At 50.2% G+C, this 25,276-nt stretch overlaps 1 protein-coding gene across 1 annotated transcript in view; it reads left to right on the forward strand.

Moving 5' to 3' along the window:
- Nucleotides 1-381: 381 nt before the first annotated feature.
- Nucleotides 382-25,276, forward strand: part of GPC4 (glypican 4) — a gene marked incomplete at its 5' end in the record, with an annotated part of 68,429 nt that continues 43,534 nt past the window's right edge. Inside the window, one exon of the mRNA XM_082322979.1 lies at nucleotides 382-742. Within this exon, the coding sequence (XP_082179105.1) occupies nucleotides 382-742 (361 nt within the window). The remainder of the gene's footprint in view (nucleotides 743-25,276) is intronic.

Consider the following 25,276-nt stretch of genomic DNA (forward strand, 5'->3'; position numbering starts at 1 on the left):
TTTGGATGGGAGCGCGGATGCCGGGTGGGAACTCCCCGGGCCGGGGGGTGCTCAGCCCCGGCTCCGGGCTGCGGCCAGCCCTGCTGGGAGGCGAGGAGCTGGGAGTCCCCTGGGCTGCGGGCAGAGCCGGGGCCCGGGCCGGGCTCCCCGCCGGCGGCGGGCGCAGCGGTGGAAGGGGAGCCCGCCCGGGGCCAGGCCGGCGGCGCGGAGGGCGGGCGGGCAGCGCGGGGCTCCGCCCCGCCTCGCTGGGCGGGCGGATCCCAGCTCCTGATTTTCCCGGGGGCTGCAGAGGCTTGTCCCGGCCCTGCGCGATCCTGCTTGGCTGCCGCCCTCCCCGCCTCCCTCCTCCTCCTCCTCCTCCTCCTCCTCCTCCTCCACCCCATGTGCTTCCTGCCGGGCCAAGTTTGCAGAGCGCCGCCGCACGCCGGGCCAGCGGAGCGGAGCCGCGGCGGAGCGGGGTGCACGGCAGCGGGCGCGGCTCCTGCGCGGCGCGGCGGGGCAGGCTCGGCGGAGGGCCGGCTCCGGCCTCGGGGCGCTCTCGCCCGGCCCCGGCGGCCCCTGCCCGCCCGCACCATGCCGCGGCGGCGCGGCTGCCTGCCGCCCCTCCTCTGCACTTTAGCCGCCCTCAGCCTGCCGCTGCTGCTGGCCGCCGAGCCCCGCGCCAAAAGTTGCTCCGAAGTGCGGAGGCTCTACGCCGCCAAGGGCTTCAGCCAGAGCGAAGCGCCCAGCCACGAGATCAGCGGTGAGTCGCGATCGTCGCCGCCGCCTTTGTGCCGCCCCCGGCCCGGCTCCCCCCGGAGCTGGGTTCGGTTCGCCCCCCCGGAGCTCGGCGCTCATCTCGCCGGGGCGCTCGGAAGGAGCCGGGGCGGCTGCCCGGAGCCCGGAGCCCGGGGCGGCGGGCGGGACCGCGCCTGTTGCCGGCCGGGCTCCCCGCCGCCCGGCGGGCGGAGCGGCGCGGCGCGGGCGCTGCCCGCCCTTGGGCCGCCTTTCCCCGGCGGGGGAGCGCGGCGGCGGGCGGCCCCGTCCCGCCCCAGGAGCCGCTGCCCGGCGGCCGGCTGGCGAAGGCGCGGGGAAAGGGTTTCTCCCCCCCCCCCCCCTTTTTTCTTTTTCTTTCTTCCCTCCACCTTCGTCCCGAGGCACTTGCGCATCCAGGGGACAGGAGTGCTCGCAGCCGGCAGCAGTAGGAAATGGTAGCTAATGTGCTCCCACCCAAAACATTTTATTCTTTTTGTTTCATCCTTCATCTCCCTCCCAGGGCCGCTGCTTTTATTTCCCCTCCTGAATGACCTACTGGACCGCATTCTCCGCGGAACAAAGGAAGTGCCTTTTTAGCTGGAATCCTCGGAGACCACCAAGGACTCCAGCTCATGCACTGCAATTTCGCACTACTTTCAACAATAACAAAAATGCATGACTGAATGGCTCAAAAATGTGGAGTGTTAGAGGCATTCATTTCGGTCTAGGACACTGTCACAACACAGACAGACCCCAAGTAAATACCTTTAGACGGCTAAGATAGAAGCTGGGGGTAATCTTTACCATTGGTGTGCCCTCCAGATATGCATACATTATCCTTTTCACTGACAAAACTAAAATGATTTCAGCGCTTTTATATTGTCAGACTAATGATATGTGTTTAGCCTACATCTGTTTGAATAAAATTGCGGGTGCGTTTACTTCTCCAAGAAATATTTTAATGAGAAACGTCTGACTGGTTGCAGTTAAAATGCTCTCTCCCCTTCACCCTCCCTGCTTCGTAAAATGGTCTCTAATAAATAGGCTGGGATTTGAGTTGAGTCCAGCCCTCGTTGGTGTAGGATCGGGGCGTGAGCAGGCTTCCTCGTACGTCCAGAAGGTTTGACCTAATCCTTATTTTATTTGTTGTTGTTTAAGATGACTTGATGAGCTTTGGGGGATGTTGGGAGTAGGTCCTGCTGACAGGGCTTCCATCTGAGGCTCTAAAGCTGTTGTCTGTTTGACCCTGTGCTTTTGAAATAAGGGGTCAGAGAAATGTGATGAGCGAGGTAAGATTATTTTACAAAAGAAGGGCTTTCAGCAATGACACGCTGAAAATATCCGCTGGGTTATGTTGCCTTTCCAGGGGTGCAGGGAGTGTGTGTCTGGCCTTGCTTGGAAAGCAACAGGTCTTGCAAAGTTACATTTGAAATGTCATCCTGCCCTGCAGGGTGTTTTCGGAGAGGATGGTGGAAATCTTTAAAGGAGGTGTGTTGTGTACAGCTTTAAAGCGTGGTGTACCTCAAGTGCGACTTAAGATTAAACCTCGAGTGGGGTGCTACACCTGCTGCAGTTTCACGTTGCCCCTGCAAATACATGTGGTTTTGGTGTGCGTTGTGTTTAGAGGCTCCGGATCCCCTCTCTCGCCGCTCAGCTGGCGTACGCGGACGGGCAGGTGGTAACCGCTCACCCCGCTGCTGGTTTTTGGCTTTCTGAGCGTGCGGGGCTTCACCTGCCATTGCCTTTGCGGGGTCGGCACAGGGAGCCGGGGTGCTGCGAGCTGGGTGGGAGACGCAGCCCGTGATGGTGCTGGAGGCTGAGGTCTGACACCAGGGCGAAAGGTCCGTGGTCTGCATTGTGTCTTGAAAAATCAGTTGCTTGCCAAACCTGTGATTTCAGTTGGCGTTTCAGGTGATAGCCGTGTGTTTTCCTTCAGGTGGGGAAGTGAATTGGAAAGGCAGTTGGAGCCTGGCTAATCGGTGAGAACCAGATAAATGTGTGTGGGAAAGAGCTGTGTGTTTGGACGAGTATCCCGTTGGGGTGATGGTGGAAGCTGGTGATTTCTGTTTGGTAGCCCCTCTCTGCTTGCTAAACCGCGGCGGAGAACAGGTTGGAGAGGGTTCAACAGGCTGCGATGCTGATGGGATAACGTACGGAAACATGCTGTACTGGCATGAGCTCAAGCCTGAAGTCTGTGAAGTTCTGCTGTAGATTTTTGTACCGGTTTGGTGGATTGTGCTTTATTCTCCCGTTCTCCTACAGAACTGCTTTAGATCACAGGGCACAGACAGAAACTTCCTATCACCTTTCCAAAAAGGTGTCCTAAAAGCTGTGGCAAATTAGTTTCTGTAAGCGTAATGACTTCTTTACTGTCAAAGCGGGATTACTGATCCTACGAAACGTTGGCCTTGAACTGCCGCAGCGAAGCAGCCGGGCAGCGTGGGCAGATGTGCCTCTGCACCGGGCTGCGTGACGGCAAGTGAAACTCATCCCCGCCGGGTGGGCACAGGAGTCACTCAGGGTTTAGCAGCATCTCACGTGGACTTTTTTGCCACGTTTATCTTCTCCTGGAGCAGTAGGTGTGTGCAACTTTTTTTTTTCTCTCAAGAAAGGGCCCATTCCAGCAATCTTTTTATCTGTATCATTGCTATTTCAGTCACATTAAATGGCTATTGCTTGTCCATAATTATCTAGGAGTTCAATTTAATATTTGTTTAGACCAGCTTTGGGATGTAATTAGAATATGCATAAATGGCAGGTTATATCTTGCTGAAATACATAAGCATTTCTGAAAGAAGTGTGCAGCTGGTCAACTCATTGCTTGCTTGGCAAGAAGTGTATAATGTGTCACTTGTAGTGTGGAACATATAGAAATTATTTCCTTTTATGTTAACTTGGTGTTAGAGGTATAAAGACAGACTGTTGCTAGAAAACTTCTCGGAAGTCGTGGCCCATTGGTACTGCGTTGTATCCAAGAGGTTGTTAGTAGCTTCTGCACCTATAGCCCTTTGATGTATAGGTTGCAAAGCACATGACAGTGGTGAGATGCAATCTTGCTGCCCTTGGTGGAGAGATCAGTGTTTGCGTAGAGTTGATGTAGATGGTTGGTTTGTGAAACTTGACTCTTGAAAATCTCTAGATAGTAGGCAGCGTGGGGAGAGCACCAGCCTGTAACTGGTTTTAAGATGACTTTAAAAGTTTCCTGAGGAAAGGGCCCATCTCGGGAAGGTCTTGGTCCTACAGCCTGTGGCTGCTCACTTTGTTCAAGCGCTACCTGGAAAGTATCATTCCGTATTGAACCCACGTGTCTCGGGGCTGTGGTGGTGATGGAGCAAAACTCCCCGGCAGTGACCGTCTGCAGGGGCCGCTGACACCGGTTGGTCTGGTGCGGCTGCAGAACGAAATGCAAAGCGAGCTGGTGTCGGTGGCATCCGGAGACCCACAGTAGGTGGCTGTGATTTAAAAACAAGAAACCCCAACGTTTCTTTCAACAGGCTCCTTCTTGCCCTCAGGTGTTAAACGGATGGAAATTCCTTCCCTTTTCCTGCTAATTGGAAGAAATAGATGTTTCTTTTCCTGGATTGAAAGGGAGAAGAAAAAAAAAATCTTGCCTGTTGGTGGAAAGCATTATCAGTTAACCTGCGAATTTCCTGCAGAAGTGTCATGCCTTCCCTCGCTGGCACTGCAGTCCTGCTTTCGTGGTGGCTTGCAGGCAGGCTCCAGTGCGAGACGCCCTGTTGGAGAGCACAGCGCGAGCCTGGAGCCTGCCTTTGCAGGCAGCTGGGCACAAGCAGTACTCCGTGTTCAGTCTTAGTAAAGATGCTCGGTGTAATCTTTCTCTCTGTTTAAACCAAATTAATGGAATAGCTGCATTCATTTGTTGGGAGCGATGGAGAGTGGTTCTTTCACCGTGACAGAGGAACTCACTTGGCACTTGATTTTTTGACTCGTGGGATTTTGCCCAAAGTAACTTTGGCAGGGGTGCCCTGATGTCCTGCTGCTCGCTCGGCCTCAGCGTGTTTGTGGTTGTCAGCCGGGTGCCATGGCTGATGCATCGCCCAGATGTGCCACCTCGGTCGATTGGGAAAGTTGCTTTGTTGGCATTGCTGTTTTATGTATAAAGTTCAGCGAACGCTTTTCTAGTTTTCACGTGCTTCTCTTCCATGTGGCCTCTTCCAGCCGAGAAATCGTTTCTGGATCTCGTCCAGGACTGCGTTACTCGTGCTGTCTGGCACTGCTGAGCCTGTTGCAGTCAGTTTGCACAAGACGGCTCCTGGGCTCGTTGAGGTATGAGAAGTACCAGATAATACCTGGTCCTCCTCACCATCCGTTTCAAGGTGTGGAGCTACCTGGCCACCAGCTGTAGCTGCTTGCAATGACTCTTGTCCAGCGAAGGCAGTGGTCCCTGGTGGGGAGGGTGGTTTCTCCTGCCCGGCGTGCATTAATGGAGCGATTGCCTGACCACCCATGGGTGGGGAAGTGACCGTTGGAGAACGTCCTCATGGCAAAGGAAAGTGCTGGCATGGAAAAGTAAATGAGAGAATTGCTTGAAGTATTTTTAGCTGCTTCTAATGTCATTTAGCAACTGGAAACAGCGGGAGGGGGGAGCTGGCAGCATGCGAGTCGCCCGCAGGCCACCGGCGAGTGCCCCGGCATCCGGCGCTGGCGGCTGGGTGCCTTGGCGAGTGTTGGCGAGAGCCGGCGGCGGCCCCCGGCTGACTCACGGCTCCGGCCGCCGCTCGCCTGGGACTCTTTCTCTCTGTAAATCTGCAGCGCGGGGTTTTGTTCGACTGCAGCAGCACGCCGTGTCCTAGCAGCCGGCAGCGTGAAGCATGTGGTTAGCAGCAACTGCTTGCAGTGGTCCGGGCTGAGTGGGAGTATCGTTTTCCTTGGCAGACACTTCATAGAAAGTTCTGTTTTTTCTGCCAGAATAAGCAGTCATTACATTCCATACAATTCATAGTCAAATTATTATCTATTGTTAAAATTGCCTTAATTATCAGATGTTTCCTTAGACATGTAGCTGTTTTTTAAGAGGCTGAATAGAAGTGTGTACATTGTGCAGGAGGCCTGAGCTGCACAATGTTTTCAGTACTGTTTTGTAGTTTCAGGGAGATTTTCTGTGGCTTTCGAATGTCAACAGACTTTTTATTCTCGCTAAAACGGCAGCAGAGCAAGGCCGGCACGGCAGCGAGGCACTGAGTTTGCCTCAGGTCTGTGCCTCTTCCCTCCACCACGGTATTTATCCGCGGTACCTGTGGACCCAAGGAAGTTTAGGCTGAAGCATCGCTGCTGCGTGCGAGCAATAGGTGTGAGATGGCTCTGATGGGAGAGGGTCCCAGACAAGCATCTTCTGTCTTGGAGGCGCAGGTAGCGTCTGCCCAGGACCTCTGTCAGGAGGCTGGAAGGGTCCCAGGTTATTCAGGGGGGTGGTGTCCATGGTCTTAGCCTGCTCTGTGGTGCTGGCTGGTGGCTCGTGCAGACCCCACCGTCCTGGTTATGTGCAATGGGTTGCCAACCCTGGCAGTGCCCCAGAGCCGGCGTGTGTGGATGGAGAAGGGCTGCCAGTGCTTCTCAAGAGGTGACGGACATGTGGTTCTCGCCTCCACCCGTAGCCGTTCCCCTGATAAGCAGAGAGGTGCTCACCACGGGACTTCCATGGATGTGCACGTGTGTGTTGAGTTGCAGGGCTCCATCAATATCTCCCTCCTGCTCTCCTCCTCAAACCATGGGATGAAGCATCAGGATTATGCCGTCTGCTCCAAATCCTTCGCCTCCTCCCAGAAGAGGAGCTACCCTCTCGAACTGATTCCTTGCGATTCCTTGCTTTTGTTCTGCTTTTTTTTTTTTTTTTTTTTTTTTTTTTGGGCAAGGAAATTCTTGTTAGCCAAAGAGGTCAGGCTGCCAGCTCCGGTCTCCGGGGCAATAACCTCCTCGCATTCCTCACATTCCTCCTGCCTTCTCTTTCTTTTGAGATTATGAAGATAACTTCCTTCTCCCATTGCTAAGCAATTCGAGGGCCCGGGAAAGCTCTTAAATTTCTCCCTTGCTCCCTAAATTACCTTGTGTGCTCCAAGATGCCCCATAGCAAACCCCGCCAGTGCCCTGGAATGGGCAGTTTGTGCTGTTTGCTGGGATTTGTGCATCTTGGGAAGAAAGCTGCTGCTTGTATTATTTTTTTAATTGCCAAGCATTTTAATTAAAAGAGAATGACTTTGTTGTAGCCCGTCTTACCTGCTTCCTGCTTTGTTAAAGACTTTCCTTAGTGTTTCATGAAACTATTTCGCCTTTCCAGCAGAGATTTCGGGCCATCTGTGTTTTTCTTTGCCCATGCAGCATGCGTGCGGCCCTGCGGAGGCTGCAGCTGAAGCGCCGTGTTTGTTCCTGGGGATTTTCTTCTCCTTTACAGCTTTCTGGTTCAGGAAAGGTGCTCAGATAAAAGCAGCACGTTAGGAAGAAGGGAGCCGGTGAGGAGGCGTCGGAGGCTTCACATGCGTGGGGCTGGTGGCAGCCACGTGGGCTGTCCACAGGCTTTGCCCTCGCAAGAATGCGGCTATGATGGTTTTTTTTTTTTTTTTTAGGACACCATTTTCTGTTTGCAAACAGCCATGGCCAGCGCAGGCATCTTCCCTGCCGGTTCGTGCCTTGTGGTCCGTCACGTCTCATGTCCCTGTGGGGCCTGGGAGAGGGATGAGGTGGGATGGGGAAGGGGTGGTGGTCCCCAAGGGCAGCGGTGCGTCACCCCACCGGCAAAGCGCGGTGCTTGAAAGGATGGAGATGGTGCTTAAAAAGTGTGCGTGGGGGGTACCTACCGATGGGATCGGCCTTCATTAAGGGCTGCCCAGTGTTGATTTTAACATGAAATTAGGATTGTAGTGCCTCTTTCCCAGTGTAAAGCACTGCCTGATTTTTCCTCCCACCCCAAAAAAAGCACTCTTAGGAAGCACTCTTTTCTTGTTGTTCATTTTTTAAGCAGAATAATAAAATCTGTTCGTTTTCCGCCTTTCTACTCATATTTTCTGTGGCTTACACCATTGGTGGCCGATGGATTTGTGTGAGTATCCTGTAGGGACTTCTCTCCCTGATGGTTTTGGTGTAGGAAAGGTACATGGACAGCAGAGAGGAGCTGCCCTGAGCGAAGGATTTCGAAGGAGTATTTCTCTTAATGTTTCCAATTTAGAAGTTGAGAATTGTCTGGATTTTAAGCAAATTCAGATGGGAGCAAACAATGATGAAATGTTTAAAATATGTTTCAACATTTTTGTGGGAACAGGAACTGCTCTTATACAGGCGAGGCTGCAGCTTTCGGGAGGTGAAAATATGTGGCCCTTACACATTGTCAGCATTGTTGCTGCTTTTTTTTTTTCCTTCTTTTTTTAAAAATGCTCATAGGAAATTGGCTTTGGTAATTGAGTTTCTACAGAACCACAACATCCAATAGCTGTTCCTTTCCAGGGGTCACACTTAGGTTAGTTTAAGCAATGTGCAGTCAGTTTAACCTCTTGTGGTTTGTAGTGCTATTCTAGAAATTACTGGTGATTTGGGGTGTGTTAGAGTAACAACTTCACAGGAAAACCCCAAATGTCAGGGTGTCTGGTTTTCAGAGAGCCCTGACTGCTCGCCCTGTGAAAACCGGGCACCTCATGGTACGTCCCTCGAAGGGATGTGCTCCCGCCGGAAAATGTAGTTAAAGCCTTTACGGCCCGTTGACTTTCCTTTTGAAAGAAGCCGAAATAACCCTTGGCGAATCGTTTACCTGCGTTGACCTATAACATCCTCCTGCATCGAAGCACCGTGCAGAGCCCGTGCTGGATGCTTGGCGCTGGGTCGCATCGCCCTGCGCGGCCGGTCCCCCGGCAGCGGCTCTGATGGAGAAGCACCGGTGCCCTGGACCCCCAAATCCCAGGGTTTTAGAGGATTTGTTGGCAGCGGAGGGCCAGCTTTAAGAAATTATGAGCTGGGGCTTTAGCTTGGTAGCATTGACAGTTTGGTATAAAAAGCTCTGTGTTGCAGGCTGCGATGACAGGGGGTGATAAATCACTCTTGGCTGGTGCTACAGGTTCTAATAACGGTGTTTTAAAAAGATTACATGGGTTTTAATACAAACTTTTTGCTTCTTTGTACTCTCCTCTTTTTAAAGAGCAGAGCCTGTTTTGATTCAGCATTCTTGGAACATAAAGATGGAGCCAGGATTTTTACTGGGCTGAAATGCAGTTTTTTGCTTTTCCTACAAACATGAGGATCTTGTTGGCGTGTCTTTAGAGCCAACTGGCTGGCAGCGTCTTCTTTACAAGGGAGCTTGCTTGCTTGTTTGTTTTAAAGGTGACTTTGCCCCCTGGAAGATTAAAGAGCAAGCAGCTTCACCCAGCTCTGGTGGGTGCTATTAGAAAGAAATTTGTGATAGGGAGAGACTTGGCATGACAGCAGTAAGGGGGAAGAATAACCTCCGGCACCCTCCCTGGCTTTCCTTGGCCTCTTCCCATGGGAGGACAGGGCATTTATGTGATCAAAGAAACCAGCACAATTGTAAGCCTGATGGAAAATAATTCCCTTGCCAGGTACGTGCGGGCACCTGGGCAGGCTTTACCTTTGCTCTGAGTAGTGCAGGGTGGATTTTTTTTGCCCACCTCCCAACCTTTGGGTTTCTAAAGCATGGTGGCTGGCAGTTTTGGGGGAGCACGGGGTGCCCGGTGGGATGAGGCAGTGAGGCACCAGTGGCAATGCCCCACTGCCAGGGCAGAGGCACCGGGAGCGGGCGGCTGGCAGAAACCCAGCACGCAGATCAGAGGTCAGAGTGGTGCCACTGGTTTGGTTTGGACTGGAGGAAAACAAACAGGCTTCCCCTTGAGTTTTGGCTCAGTTCAGAGACGGAGCTGAGGGTGCCATAGGACCGTATACTTTTCTTCTCAGTGGGGGGAAAAATGGCTTTGATAGCGTCTGCTAATGGTTCAGAGCTGTTTACATAATAATTGTGGTTTGCTTTCATTAGCTCTCATAATGAGATTGCTTTCTTCTAGTGCAGTCGCTTGCTGTTTTGGTTTTACATGCTCCAGCCTCCCCGCTCCCTGAGCATGGCAGCGGGCTCGCGCCGGGGCGAGGAGGTGGCGCGAGGGCTTTAAGCCCACCTGGCCTCCCTTCCCCGGCTCCGAGCACCGAGGAACGCTCACAACTTGTCACTGCGAAGGAGAGGGCTCGAAGGGGGCTTGTGTCGCTGGGAGAACTTCTGGAAGACCCAGGTAGCGGTTTGGAGCATCGTAGCAGTTTGGAGCATCGTAGCAGTTTGGAGCATCGTAGCATCTTAGCGGAGTTGGGTTTAAATCCATTTTGGGTGATTTCTCAGTACAGTGCTCATCTTCATATTTAAAACCTCTTGGTTTTAGCTGTTAGCAAGGAAGAGAATCCACAGACCTGCTTCCAGCAGGAGGAAGAAGCCAGGTCCTTTCGCCTCCAAGTTCCACTGTATCAGAAGCCCTGATCTGTGACGGTTGATGTGCATCACGGATATTGTTTGTGTATACGAAGCTACCGGATTAACTGCGGCAGCCTAACCTTGATACAGAACTTGTGTGCTGCTGATGTCTGAGTAATTGTGAGCGGCGGCGTTGCTGTACGACAGGCTGCCAGCGCCTGCCTCCCGCAGCATCCTGCCATCTGAGCAGCGGTGCCGAGAAACTGCCGGGTAGCGCTGGGGGATAACACCCACTGCTGAGCTCTTATTAAATAAATAATGTCACCGGGAGGAGAATACAATAGCATGAGCGCTACCTTTTGAAAAGGTAAGGTTGGGTGTTGTTTTGTTGGGTTTTGTTTTTTTTTTTTTTTTTTTTCCTTTAAGGTTAATAGCAGATGTGCTATGGCTTCAGAGCAGCGCTGACAGCAGAGCCGAGTGCTGGCAGGCAGGGCACAGCCAGCATAGCTGACCCCGCGAGCGCAGCACTGCTCCAGAGCAGGATGAGTCCCCGCGGGGCAGTGGGTGCTGTCGGGAGGGTGGGGGGCTGCGTGAGGTGCCGCTTGCCTGTCCTGGGGGATGCACACCCTCTCCCCTTCGGCTGCAAGTGACTATTTCTTTAGAAATATACCCCAAATGATGTGCTGCCAGTGGTAGATGAAGGGCTTGGTTGCTGGAGGGAGGGCCCAGGCAGAGGATGAGCTGACCCTCTTCTTCTTTGCAAAGCAGAACTTTTTTTTTTTTTTGGGGTGGGGTGGGGTGGGGAAGGTGGACTGCTCTTGGCCACTTGGCTTCTGCTAATTAATGTGAGTTAATTGGGGTTGGTTGGAGAGCCATGGCTTGATGGGTAGAAAAGGCTTGAAGGGATGGGGCTCAGGGCTGCTTCAGCCCTGTTGAATCCAGCCCGCCAAAGGGACGTGGAGATCCCGGTGGCAGGCGCCTAGCTAGCAAAACTCCGCATAACTCAACCCTCCGCTTTATTAAAGGCTCCTTTATACCACTTTTTTTGCCATAACCCCCGTGAGAACAGCCAGCCTTTTCAGCAGCCTGAAACCTCCCTTACCGGGAAGGCTCCTGTGCGGGGAGCAGCCTGGCTGGCACGGTGCTGCTCCAAACCAGCTCCGAAGCTGCTTTGAAAACACAGTCTGTGAGCGGGCGAGGATGCCAGGTGAGCCTGGTGCTCCTGGCCAGCCTTTGCCAGCCTTGCCGAAACCAGGGACCATCCAGCTCACCGGCCAGCCGGCTCAATAGGATACTGAAAAATAGTTGTGGCGAGTAGGGGTTAATTTCTAGGTATCAAAATATGCATAAAAGGTTAAAGGAGACTTCCTCCTTGTCAGTGAATTACGGCTTTAAAATATTTGCATTCTTTCCTGAAAGATTTAGGAATAATTATATAGCACTCAGGGGCAAGGCATTGCCAGATAAACTTAACAACTCTATAATTTGTACTCGAGGCAGGGTTTCCTGTAAATGATAGCTTTGTTTAATTTTACAATACTGCTTCCAAATGTTTGCCGGGTATGAATTGCCAGCTAAACTGGACTTGTGAATCTGGAAGAGTATTTATTTGTTTGTTATTGCAGACAATAAAAGCTGCTGTATTTGGCCAAAACTTGGCATCTCCTTTAAAACTTCTAGGCATCCCTCCTCAGGCAGGTTTGGTGGGGTGGGCGGCCAATGTAGGGTGTGAGCAGCTTTCCAGCTTCTCCGAACAAAGTCCCTGAGCTGCTCTAGGATCTCCTCCTGCTCTGCCTTTCTTTTTCTGGGGTTGGGAAAGGAACGCTGCAGTCGCAACGCACATACTTTATTTCCATTACTCAAAGCCGGAGTCATGCATAGTTACAGCCAAAGACACTTCAGCAGCTCTGGGGATAACAAGATAGCTGACAGACTGGAATGCGGATTTATCAGGGGTAAAAACTGGCAAAATTCCTTATTTCTGATTCTTCTTTTTAAATAGGCCCTTCATGCTCCTGCTGCATGAGCCCACCGCGAGTTTTAACCCCTTGTGTTCTCCCAGCTGGATCCGGGGATGTGCGCTGGGGCCGCCCCTGTGTCTTCTGGGATTAAATTGCTCAGTCCCTCTTAGTTTCTAGATGATGTTTTTAAACTGCGAAGCTCTTCCAGAAATGTTTTCAATGGGTTTGTATTTTAAAGTGCAGGCTTCTGCACCAGATGTGTGTCTGAGTGACCACAGAACGTAAATGTTACTGTATGTTGCCTTTGGACTGGCAGTTTGGGAGACTACCGGGCAGTTAACATAGGAGGATTGTGCCATGAAATCCGCTTCCTTGGGATTTGATTCATATTAATTTCTTTCAGAGCAAATCTCTTTATTGGCTTTGGTTATGTTTTGATGTAGAGCTACTTTTCCTGTGCCTTTGTTAGGACCTGGATATATTTATATTGCTATGAGAAATAGGTAATCTTTGGCTCTGTAGCTTTTCAGTAATATATATATTAATATTCTGAGATGTTAAGCAATTTCTTTTTGGGGAAACAAGTTATGGCAGAAGGAACACACTTGGAAGTTAAATAGATTAAGTGAAATCCCTCAAGTACAGGAGCTAGGTTCAGAAGACAAGTCAAGCTGTTTAGTAGAAGAGTTTCAAGTTAAAATTTAACCTTTCCCAAATCATCTGTGAGCAGCTCGTGGTGCAGCGAGACCTGCCTGGTGCCAGCCCAGCACGGGAGCCCGGGGAGGGGGCTCTGACGTGGCCGGCGGCGGGGTGGGTGGATTTAGAGCTGGTGGTTGTGCCTGTGGTTGTGCGTCTCGACCGGCAGAGAATGAAGAGAATTTCACTTTTTATTGGAAAAGGAAAGGATTGCTCAAGGATTGCGAAATGCTTTATTTTGGAAAAAATGTCATTGTTTGAAAATAGCATGAGAGCAGGAGGGGGGCTGTCCCTAAGCCTGCCACAGTCTTGAAAATGTTTTTCTTACCTGGGGGCTCGGGTGAAGCTTCAGGGCTTCAGTGTTAGCTCGGACTTTTGTCCCAAGGTGTCCAGGCTGGAAGGCTGCACTTCTCCCACCCCTGCCTCGCCCTTTGGTGGTGAAGGATGGGAAACTTTGTTTGTTTGTTTGTTTTGTTTTTAAAAGAGGTAGAGTTTAAAATAAGGAAAGTCTTGACCGGGCAAAAATGCTGATGGCTGGCTGCACTGAAAGCACCTGAAACCTGGTCGTGGTCAGCACTTGGGCTCCCATGGGAGAGTTGCTGGCTCCTGGTTCTCTCCCCTCTGTGCTTTTTGCCCTGTCCCTATGTTTATCCCTTTGGCTGTGCCCCGACCACGTGGATCTGAACTCGCATGACCCCTCACCGCTTTGCTGTGTGTGCTTCTCTGGGTGTTTCTTAGCCTGTTTTATCCTGGTGCATCCAGGGGACAGGTTCATCCCCACGGTGGGAAGCTGCTGTGCTCACAGCCCATGTCCCGTGGGGCCGCGGTCATCCGCTGGAGACACCCAGCCCACGCAGGAATGCCACCGACGGCAGCCCCCGCGCCAAAGCCTTGTCTCAGCCCTGCTAGCATCGCTTCGTGTCGCCTGCGGGTTGCTAAATGCCTCCCTGCTGCAGGGACTGCCCGTGTCTCCTCCGGGCTTTTTTTTAGCCGCAGACTTTTTATAGGGTGTTTTTGCTGACGGAGGGTGCTGGGATGGCACAGCAGCAGCGGTGGGGAGGGTGGGAGCCCCTCTCCTTGCTTGGGAAGGACTAACGCAACTGGTAAATGCATCCCGTCCTTCTAGTCAACCATCCCTTCCCTGGGGCTTGCAGCATGCTGGGGGCTGTTTACCTTCCCACCACTGGATTTTGGATGGTACCGCCTGGGAGGTGGATGGCAAAGGTCCTGTTTGCACTCGCTCCTCCCTCCAGGTTGCTCAGGGCCGTGCTTAAAAAGACAAAATAAACTCCTTCGATGCCTGTCAGCAAAAGCCTTGATGCAATTGTCCCCTGGTAGGATAAGGTGCTTTCAGCTGGGCGTGTTGTTTTTTCCATCCTGCTGAAGCTGTTTGCACAAGCCCAGCTGCCGCGCATGAGAGGGGATCAAAATTCAGGTCTGCAGTTGGAAAGTCTCTGTGATACCTGGGGCTGAGGTCTCCCAGACTTGCTCTTTCCAAAATACCTAAGAAAAATGTGACCCTGTGTTGGCTGGAGGGGATGAGACCTTCCTGGGTGGGTATAGGGTTTGTTGCTGGCTGCAGGGCAGATCCAAGCTTTGGGTCCTTTTCCAGGCTAGGGAAGGGTTTCTGCAAAAGTAGAAGCAAGGCCTGGGTGGCTCAGCTTGCATGGGCAGCATGAGGCACCCAACGTATGGGATGGGCAAAGCCACCTTAGATGTGGGGAAGGAGAGGTACCATGTTCCCGTGCAGAGCAGCTCCGACAAGGCAGGTGCCCATGTGGTGAAATGTGTTTGGAGGACGGGTAGGGAAAGCAAAAAGATGGTCTCGTCTTAAAAGGCTGAAGTGGCCTCTTGTGCCCTCCTGCCCTCCCTGCGGGCAGTTGTCTTCTGCAGCTGCGTCCTTCATCTGGGATGCTGCTGTCCCTCTTGGGAGGATTTTGTTCAAACAAGCTTGGTGGTGCAGAAGCTGGCTTGCAAATTGTTGAAAAGATGTTGAGATTTATCTATGCTAACCTGAGGAGGAGGAAGAGGAGTGCTCGTGTGAACCTGCCGGCAGATAAGGCACGTGTTCACAGCTGCGCCAAGGAGAGCGGGGTAGATAGGGTGTCCCGGACAGGGAGGAATTTTTAATTTTGTGATACCCTTATCTTAATCCTTTCTCCCCTCTCTCCCCGCCTCCTCGTCGCCTCTTCTAGGGTAGGTTAAACTACTCAGCCTCGCCTTTTCCACAAATACTGGTCGGCTGCTGGTTCCAGACCTGAGGAATACATTGGGAGTCTGTTCCAGCAGCGGGATGGGTTTTCAGACGTAGGTCGCGTTTTGCTGGCTGAGCACAGTGCACTGCTTGTGTGAGCTGGGTGGCTTCTGCAACAGATGCCCAGGCTGTTAAAAAAGTAACGCTTGGTGGGAGTAGCAGGCCAAGGCTTAAAAGTACGTTTTTCAGGTAAAAATCTTATTTACAAACACAGCTGCGGTCTTAGCTCTGAGGTGGTTTGTTTAAGGGGAGATAAAGCTGAGACGTGGGAGGTGTAGGGGATGGTTCAGACCATCACCGGTGCTGGGGGGCTGTGCTCCCATCCCAGTGCCGCTGCTCCCGGTAAATGCCCCCGGGTGGGGAGGCAGCGACCCTGGCATCAGGCTCTGCCACGGCGGCATCTCCCGGCGGACGTTCTGCCTGCCATGCCCGGGGTAAAGCAGAGCTGGGCTTGATGCCTCCTTCTCCGTGGCTTGGAAAGGGTCTGCACCCCTTTTTTTCAGGGGGGCTAAACTCAGGGCTGTGCCGTTTGCAGGAGGGAGGATTTCCACTGGCACTTTCTCTCTTCCCTCCCCTGGCTCTTAGCTGTGCATGGTGGCCCAATTTCAGGGCGTTTCAAAGGTCTTGGGAAAGCTGCACCTTGGGTTTTTTGGCACTGGACTTCCCTGTCTCCTCTTGTGCCCCTTATTTGCCTTTCTCCATGCAATCCTTCAGGCTCAGCCATGTACGTTTTCGGAGGTTTGTCTTATTTACACGAACAGTTCTCAGAAAGTTCAGCTGAAAAGCAGCTTTTCTTCTGGGAACAGCCAGGAACCACTAGTGTGCGATCTTTGTGTATAAAGTTGCCTTTCTCTGCTTATAAACAGTGGCCCTAGGATGGATGTGCAGTGGACCTGTTTAGATTTAAATCTGACCCACCTCCTTGTTTTCAGTGCTGGTGTCCCCTTTGAGGAACGTGTTCTTTCCGGCCTTTTGCAATAACACATGTGTGAGGGTTTTTTTAACATTTAAAATTGGAAAGTCATGTCAAATTGTGGTGTCCTGCTGCAGACAGCAGCGTATGTTTTTTTTAATAGTTTTTTTCCCCCCCATCCAATATCACATACATAGATTGCTCATTAATTTCCTATGCAGCCTTTCTTCTGATGGCCTGGCAAGCCAGGAGCTGATAGCTGCAGAGAGCCCATCGTGTGTCCCAGTAGCCCCTGGTAGCTCTGGGAGGGGGTGAGCTGGGAAGCACACGTGCATGCCTTGGTCCTCCAGCTGCAGTGGAAGAGCTGCTGCAAGATCGAGCTCTGCTGACCGTCCCTCCCAGAGCCCTTCATCTGGGCTTGTTTCCCCAACCCTGGTTTGCATCAGATTGATGTAAGCTAATTATTTTTGAAACCGCTTTAATGGGTGCCTCTTTCTGGTCCAGCTGAAATTGAGGAATTGTTTCTACAGTCATGAGCAGAGGGAAGACGTGGGGCAGAGCCACATCACCTGTGGCCTTCCTTCCCGGGAAGGTAGGCTGGAGCGAGGGGTTGGCAGCATCGCTGGGGTCATCGATGAAGCAAGAAAAGCCTTCCTGTGCTTATGTGGGCAGGGCTGAAAAATGCAGCGTCCATTGAACTTGCTGCTTTACTGGGTGTTTGTAGTGTGCAGCTGTGTAGTGAGATGTAGCGTGGGTTCCTGCAGATAAACTCAAAGTCGAGTTGTGGCTGGGATGCTCTGGAGAAGCATCTCTGGGTCAATGGTAGTGGTTCCTCCAGACTCCTATTCTGGAAAGCTGCCCTGCTGTGAGAGGTTCCTGGCTGAAACATTGGGCCCAAAACTGCAACATGCTGTAGGTCTGGCTTGCTGTGGAAAGGGCTTTGCCTGCATCCAGGCTGAGAAGGTCGTCTTGCGCTGAGCTAAACTGGGGGAACAACCAGGGAGCTGCAAGCGTTGGACCCGTGTCGGTGCTCTGCCTTCCCTTGGGTGCCAAAATGGTCTCCATGTTGCTATGAAAATGTCTTGTGGAAAACTTTCCGCTTATAACTGAAGTCTCATTTATGTCTGCCCAGGACCTGCTCTTGGACTGAGTTTTGTTTTCTAAGCAAATGAGACTTTTTGGTCCTTGGCGGGGGGGAAATAACTTCTCCACCAACTTGGAGCCTACCTGCCCTCAGGGAGCTGGTGACCGGGAGCCAGTCAGGGTTTCTGGTGGAGGAGATGGTTTGTTCAGCAGGAGCGGCGTAGGGCTGAGCGGGGCAGTAGATAGCATAGCTCTCACAAACTGTTTTAGCTTGTGGGACCTCTAAAAATTAATTTCCAGGGGGGCCACAGCCCCTTGCATTGCCAGCTTCGGACCACTGCCTATGTGTGTGCTTCCACGGACCCCTCCAGTCGCCCCTGGACCGTAGACCACAAACTGAATGTGAAATGCTTCATAAGAGCCAAACTGTCTTGGAAAAAAAAAAAAAGCGTGGATGCAAAATGCATTTGGAAATCTGGCCTTTTGTGTATCTTTTTCCGGAGTCTCTTAACCTGCTCTAAATTCTTAAGTTATCTGCACTGTTACTGTGCTTGGCAAGCTCTGCAGGCAGGGGAAGGGCTTATTAATGTGGGTTTTTACATAGATAAATGCGGTTGTAAGTACTATTGACACATGGAAATGTTGGTGGATGCTTAGAGAAGAATCAGCTGCTTTGTGATAGCTCTGTGCCAGTTCCTTCGTTTGAATATCTTCACAAAACCCTGTTGTAGCAAAGCACATTGTAAAAAAAGGATGCATATTTTTGTGGCTTAAAAAGAAAAAAAAAAAAGCAAACCCAAAAACATACACGCGCACCCCTCTTTAGTAAAAGTTTTGCGCACATCGGAAACAAAGGCATCAGCATTTGCTTGTCAGAGCTAATAAAGTTTGCTTGGATCTTAATTTTTCTGCTTGATTTCACAAAGTAATTGAAACTTCCTTTTTGCTGCAAGCTCTTTTTTTCCTTTCTTTTTTTTTTTTTAAATATTCTTAAAAGACATCTTTTGGTCAGTGAGTTGATGGAATTTTGCTCAGAAGGCAGGCACGGTTTGAGCGCACTGAGCAATTGGTCAGTCAAAGCTTATAGGACAAATTACTTGTGTCTGCAAGTCATTCCTCCAAGTTGAAAACCACCTAGACCAAATAAACCTTGAACTAGAGGTTTTATAGGAGCTTTTGAGCATGTAAGTGAAGCTTTTGTAATTGCAGTGATCTGATAAAACCTTAAAAACCAGGGTTCCCATAAAGAAAATAGTAGTTCCACTTGAGGTGATAAAACCCACATCTGGTAAGCTTTGCTTGCTACCTCCTGATGACCTGTGAAACAGCAAATAGTCCCCGCTGCAGAGGAGAGGACGCCAAACTGCCAATGCCATGCCCTTGCTGTGCAGGACACGCACCAAAAAAAGTTAATTTGAGAGCAAAACCAGTGGCTTTTGAAGAAGGAGCATCCTCCAGCTCACATTTGCAACTGCACGACTCTGGTGTCTCGCTGCCCACTGCCCGGTTGGCACGGCGCAGGGAGTTTTAGAGGTTAGGATAAGAGGGGCCCGGGTAATTGAAAGCAAACAAACAGCAAAGACAAAAAAAGAAACATAAAACAGCAAACCCAAAGCCACAAATAGAAAACAGACTTTCCAGATTGATTAGTTCAAATTTGTTTATTTGAAGTCCCAAAAGTTCGCGTCGTCGCTCTTTCGGGGTGTCTCTCAAATTTGGCAATATGTTCACCATGTGTTTTCAGATCAGCTTTTCACAAGAAAGACCTTGCTTTTTGGTGTGTTGGTGTTGCCTTAAACTTTAAATTGAAAGGAGGGTCACAGGCTCCAAAGACTAATTTGTAGTCTTGACATGCAGGTGCTGCTCTTGAGAAAATTATGCTCTGTAAAACTTTGGTTTCGTGGAGGGTTTTCCTTGGGCGCATTAAAGAGTATTGAGCATTAAGATGTTACCTGTCACTTTTTTTCCCCATGTCTCTGCTGGAAACAGATTTAGGAATACTGATGCGTGTACTGGCTTTGGGAATCAGTGGACACCTGATAAAGTCTGGTTTTACTTTCGGTTTTCAGGATGTTTTGGACTGGAAGGTGCTTCCTACATTCAATAACAGATCAATAGTGCAGCTGTAATATATATATATATAGTATATATACGCATATATGTATATATATGTGTATATATATGTAATATATATATATAAGCAAATATATATTTGCCTTTTTTTTTTTATTTTAAGAGATTTGGCTTAAACACCCCCAAGCCCCCAGACAGAGGAATTACAGCTCCAGCCTATTAACTGTTGGCCATTAATGTCAGGTCTAAATGCCTTGATTGTGCCTGAGATTCCTAAGCTGAATCCTTTGCATAATGTTACTATGGCAAGAATGCCTCCCAAGGACAAGCAGTAACTTCGCAGTGCTTTCTCCATGCCTCTCCAGGAAGGGGTAAGTACAGTTTGGGTTGCGCTGATACCATCTCATGCCTTGGCGCTATCAAAGCGGGTGGAAGCTCCCCGCCGCCCCGGCAGCCCGGCTGTGATGTTCTTTCACATCCAGGCACGTTGTTTATCTTTAAGCAAGGCTTGGATAAACTTCCAAAATAAATGAATGTAGTAGTCCAACTCAGTCTGCTTTGGCGGAGGTTTTCTGGAGTGACTCAAATGTTATAAATATGAAAGTAGCTAGACTTCAAACGCTGCTCTTGGACAAAGTTTTCATAGTTGTCTCCTAAAGCAGCAAAAGGGAACCTTTCCTTGAAGAAAATCTTTATTTTCTTTCTATTTAACCCCCCTCCCCCCTTTCTCTTTTCATCTGCACCCTTCGTTCACGTCTGCCTTCCTGATTAAGAACTAATCAGTGAAGATAGATTAGTCCGGGAGCGTTGCAGCCCTTGGGACCAGCGCAGCTCCGGCGGGTCAGGAGCCGGGAGGCACCGTGGGGTCACCGTCGCCGCGGCGGAGGCTGGCTGAGCTGCGCTCGAGTGCACGGAGGAATGCGGTAACAGGATTTAAAGGAAACGTACAGAACTAACGAGGATTAAGGCTAATTGTCCTACGAGGGGCGGCAGGATGTGACCACGCGGGGAGCAACTCTGTTCTGCAAGGGGAAAGTCTGGTAGTTAGGGTCTTTTTGTGGAGGACTTGGGTAGGTTTTGGTTGGTTTAGTCGCTGTATGGAGAAATGGAAAATAGTGGATTCGAAAGGAGGGGGTAAAAAACAAAACAAAACAAACAACAAAAACAACCCCCCAAAAAACCCAAAAAACCCCCAAACAAACAAAAAAACCCCAAAAACCCCACCAAACAAAACCCAAATCCCAAGTTCTTCCTTAAAGACTTCAAGGCTGTTGGAGCAAATATTTCTGCAGTTGGTGGGAAACATCCTACAAATGAATGATTCTCGCCATGCCTGGGCTCTATTTTCTGCTGGCATTGCACAACTGTCACTTTGTGCAGGGAGCTGACGTCCCCCAACTGCTGAACGCTCGTCCTGGGGCTGAGCTGGTAGGAGGCCTCTTACTGAAGGACTTTGCATGCCAGTGTGTTTTGAGAAAAGGCATGATGCAGTCAGAGGTGTTTTGGGGACCTAGCCTCCCCTCGTAGGTCAGGCTGGTTACTCAAGTCTTGCAGAAAGGCCATGGGTATCCCTTGGCTTGAATAAGGGAGGATTTGGGGAGCAAAGGCCCTCAGGGTTGGTCCTCAGTGAGCCAAAGTGGCGTGAAATGCTGGCTGGAGCCAACCATCCATCAAGCGGGACCTGAGGGAGCTGGCCGGCCAGACCAGAAGAGTGGATCTTATTGTATTTCTGTGCTCGGGGAAAGATTTCTCCCTGCCTGGAAGAAAGTGAAGTTTGCACATGGCCCGGATGGAGGGATGATGCCCTTTGGTGCCACGGGTGCCAGCAGGACGCACCGGCAACGATGGAGCACAGGCACAGCTCTAGGCGGTGATGTTTTACTGCTGGGTGAAAACTGATCTCTTCCAAACCAGAAAAAAGAGCATTGCACCCGGTTGGTCTCCTCTAAATGGTGGTGTCAGACGCTTATCAGCCTGGCAGCCCCTCCTTATTTGCATCAGTGGTGAGGGAGAGGAATCGGTGGTGGCTGTGGGGTCTGCTGGGCTGGGTCATGGGGCAGCACTCGCCCGTGGCTCTCGGCAGGTGTGGACGGGCAACCTGCCTGAGTGAACTCGTTCTTCCTTGCCCTCGGGTTTTAGCCATTCCTGACAGAAGCAGTCCAAAGCTCACGGTTTTCTGTCTTGTGAGGTGCCTTTGGGACGACGGGGATGTGCAGAGGCAGGCGAGGGTGCCCAATTGCCTGGCATGAGCTGACTGTTAGATTATAGCTGGACTTTGCTACACCTGAACCCTTAAAGCTTTTTATCTTTTTGTTTATACTTTTGATTACTAGAAGTCATAACTCCTGCCCCCCAAAAAACCCCAAGAAAATGATACTCTTACAAATTGAGAAAATGGAGTGTTTCTCCTCGGTGCAGAGGTTTGGCTCACTTTTGCCCTCCCCTCAAGTGGGATTCCCGGGGCTCAGTGGCACTGGGTGCTGTGGTGTGGGTGGCTGGTGGCACGCAGGGCAGCAGGAGGAAGGAGATAAGGAGTCGGTGCTCTGGTCCGAAGTCCAGGCTGCCTTTGCAGGGTGGGAAGCAAGCCTTGCTGTTGGCAGTTGCGTGGAGCAAGGGACTTGCATGGGTTTTGCTGTCAAAGCAAGGGGAGTAAAAGTAGACCTCCTGTCCACGTCCTTAGGACTCTTGGGTGGCCCTGGCTGGTCCTGGCTCTCTGCCGAGCCTGTGCATGCCGCTCGCTGTGCTCCCTGCCCAAAACCACCCAAGGCAGGGTGAAGGAGCGTGTCCTTACGGATGAAAAACATCACCCTGCTACTTTCCAGATATTTGTGTATTTGTATGCTGCCCTTCAGAATAGTTGTTTGCAGCTTGGTGTTGTGTGGTCCCCCTGCCTTTTCCTTTGCTTCTGTGTAAAGCTGGTCTCAGAATTGCAGCAGGTTCTGCAGTGCCTGTTTTGGGTCCCGCAATAGAGAATTAATCTCTCTGGAAGTTAATTAACATCTCTCTTGCGTTCCAATTTATAGATTAGATTATTGTTTGTATAAAGCCCAGGATATTTTTTTAATTTTATTTTAAGTCGAAAACAGGAAATTGTGGCTGAATTTCATAAGCTTTGTTTCTTATTTAAGGAATTAAAAACATCTCTAGGTTTTGGGGCTTTTTAAAATTTTTGCTTGGGTCATAGCTGCCAGTTCACATGCCCTTAGTACTTCTATTCCCGTTGGTACACTTTTAATACGTGCAAATGGTAGCTCCGCTTTGTGCGATGGTGCATGCTTGTTTTTGCTTTTGCAAGCAGGAGAACTTCACTTCTGTCAAGCCCCTGCGTAGCTGGCGACATCAGAAAGCTGGGATGTTTGGAGGGGCTGACCGCACGGCCACGGCACCAGTGCCTTGGCACAGTGGTCCTTGCCTTAAAATGTGCCGGTGCCACCATTTGGGAGAGCTGTGGCTTTCCATGGTTGTGCAGCTCTCAATTGGGGAGATCTCTATTAGACAGAGTGCCTCTACAAAACCATGAACACCTTCTTTTGAGGTTTTTTTGGTCATTTGTTTGGGTTTTTTCCAAAAAAAGCATGATCCCCAGAATCACTAGGGCTGTATGACATTGCTGAAGGTTTCAGGGGTCATCTGCTGCCAAATCTGGGACTTGCCAGCAGATGACCAGTCTGCTGGCACAAATAGGTGAGCCTGGGTGCATCTCACAAGAAACTACTGTGCAGCTCTGAAACATGTTTTTGTGCATTGATGCTGGAATCGGCTATGTTTGAAAAGGAAAAGAAAAAAAAATAAAATTACTGGAAAAGTGGTTGCCAGCGGCGTACTCCTGTTTCGCCTGCCTGCCCACGTGTGGTGCCTTCCTGCACCGGCGAGCATCCCAGGAGGTGCCCGGCAGAGGGTCTGGGGAGCGTGGAGGGAGAAAATGCTGTTAAGAAGGAAAAATATTCCTGTTCAAATGACAGTGTGGCGGAATCCGTTTTGGTTAAAAGCTGCTTTTTTGGCAAATAGCCCAAAGCTTTGTGGAAAAAAACCAAACAGGCATTTTTTTGGATTTGTTTTGCCTTCTTAATGGGGAATTGGAGGAAAAAATGAGACGTCTCACAAAGAAAGTAACTGTCTCCCAGCCAGATCTCTTGTATTTACTGTTCCTTGTGCCTGAGGCTTCAGTAATTCTGTGTATTTGCTGTTCCCAATGGATTCTTCTCCCCCCGCCCCTTCCCCTTAATTGCATGAAATTATACTCAGTGGGGTTTTTTGGGGTTACCCCGTAAAATCTGCTGGACAATTTCTGTTGAATGCTGAAGCCTGATCGCTGGCTGTATGCAGCTTTTTTTTTTTTAATCATGACTTTTATTTTTACCTTTATGTATACCCAGAATTACTGCCTGCAGGTGTTGGGCTTTCAAGCTGTTCTTTGGTGGCTGATGGGGGGACAGAGGCACCACCTGTTTCAGCCATCCTGGAGATGAGTCTCTCGTGTGCCTTGTGTATCCGTCCTCCTCACCAGAGGAGTGGGGAAAAAAACAAAGATAATTTTCAGTGTAACTTGTCTGTTGTGTAACACCTCCCACTTAGGGCATGTAGGCAGAAACACGTTATGAAAATTAATTCATGCCTAAAGAATTCGGTGATAATAAAGAGAATTTGCATTTCCTAAGTTCTCACTCAGTGTTGTCAAGTAGGGTTTTTTGGTTTTGTTTTTTTAATTAAGAAACAACTCTTGGTTTTCGTTGAAGGTTTCTGTCTTAGCTAGAGCCAGGGAGAATCCTCTAGTTAACCAGAGCTATTTTACTCTTCAGGTTTGCTTAAATAATAAGTTTAATTATGTACTATTCTTTTTTTTTTTTTTTCCCCCTTTGCCTTATTTGTATATTCAGGTCTTTGTGTGGTTTCTCTCTCTTTTGATGTTTGCAGAAATGCGTTATCTTCATCTGTCTGGTTTGTGTTTGGTGTGCCACTAATTGACTCAATATCCTGTTTGTTGGAATGAAAGCGCGCTCTATCATGGCATATTTTTCCAGGGTGTAAAACCTCGCAGTATTCAGGCCACCCCGTCGGGAAGGAAATTGTTGGTTGTGGTGTGGAAATGAAGCAGCGATGGTATTTTTCCTCAGGTGAGCAGGGTTTTAACTTTAAATGAACTCTTAAAACCCCGCTAAAGGTGAGATCCTGCATCCTCCTCGTTTTGGACATCACCTGCAAAGGGCGCAGTTGCGGGCTGCAATGGGCTGTAGAGTGTTTTTGGATTTCATCCTTGGGACCCTCCACCTGAAGCTCTCCGTTGCCCCAACCTCCAAGGGAGAGCCAGGCAGGAGGGGACCTCGGTTGGCTGGTGGTGCTTCTCTGGGGTGCTGCGGAGAGCGGAGGCAGGTCTTTGTCTGTTGTTTGGGGCTGAAAAACTGCGTTAGGAGCGTGGGAAGGGCTCTCCTGGTCTGCCCCCGCCCTGGAGGGATGTCCCAAAATCACTCAGGTCGGCCTCAAGAGGCAGCATTTGCCTGGCCTCGGTCCTTCAGGGCCCTGGCTCTGTCATCGGCTGGAAGATGAGCTTTGTGGTAGTAATTTGGACTTGGACGGGTGGAAGGCAAGAGCCCTCTTTGTGTCCTAAGTTGCTCTTTCCAATAAAAAATTAAGGTTCCTAATGTGCGTTTGGCTTAATGTACACACATGGATATAAATCTCTCTTGTTCTCTTCGGTCCCTGACCCTCTTGGCAGTAAATTTGGGAACCTGAAGCTGTCAACAAAGCAGAACGGGAAAAATAGAAGCCAGACAGACCTCGGTTGTGTACGATATTTTAAGTAACTGTAGGTACGCGCTATGGAAATAATTAGGATTATTTGTTGTGTTGAAGGGAGGTATGTCACTGAGGTATTGTGTGCGCTGGCGTTCCCTGCGCCTGCAAGATGGATTAGCAGCTGAGTTAACAGATGCAGTAAAGCTCGACTGAAAATAGTTCGCTGTTGTTAAGCGTAGGTGAAAGGGCTTTGGTTTGGGTATCAAAGAGTGTATTTTGACTACTTGACAAGTTTGCAAAAAAAAAAAAAATCATTTCAATATCATAAGCTTTCTCTGTGAGTCTGGGGAATTTTTCTGTGCCACTAGAGTAATCAGCAAAAAACTTGAATGCAGATTGATTAATAACCTAAGTGGAAG

The sequence above is a fragment of the Platalea leucorodia genome (genome assembly GCF_965183815.1).
Source record: "Platalea leucorodia genome assembly, chromosome: 10".
NCBI lineage: Eukaryota > Metazoa > Chordata > Aves > Pelecaniformes > Threskiornithidae > Platalea > Platalea leucorodia.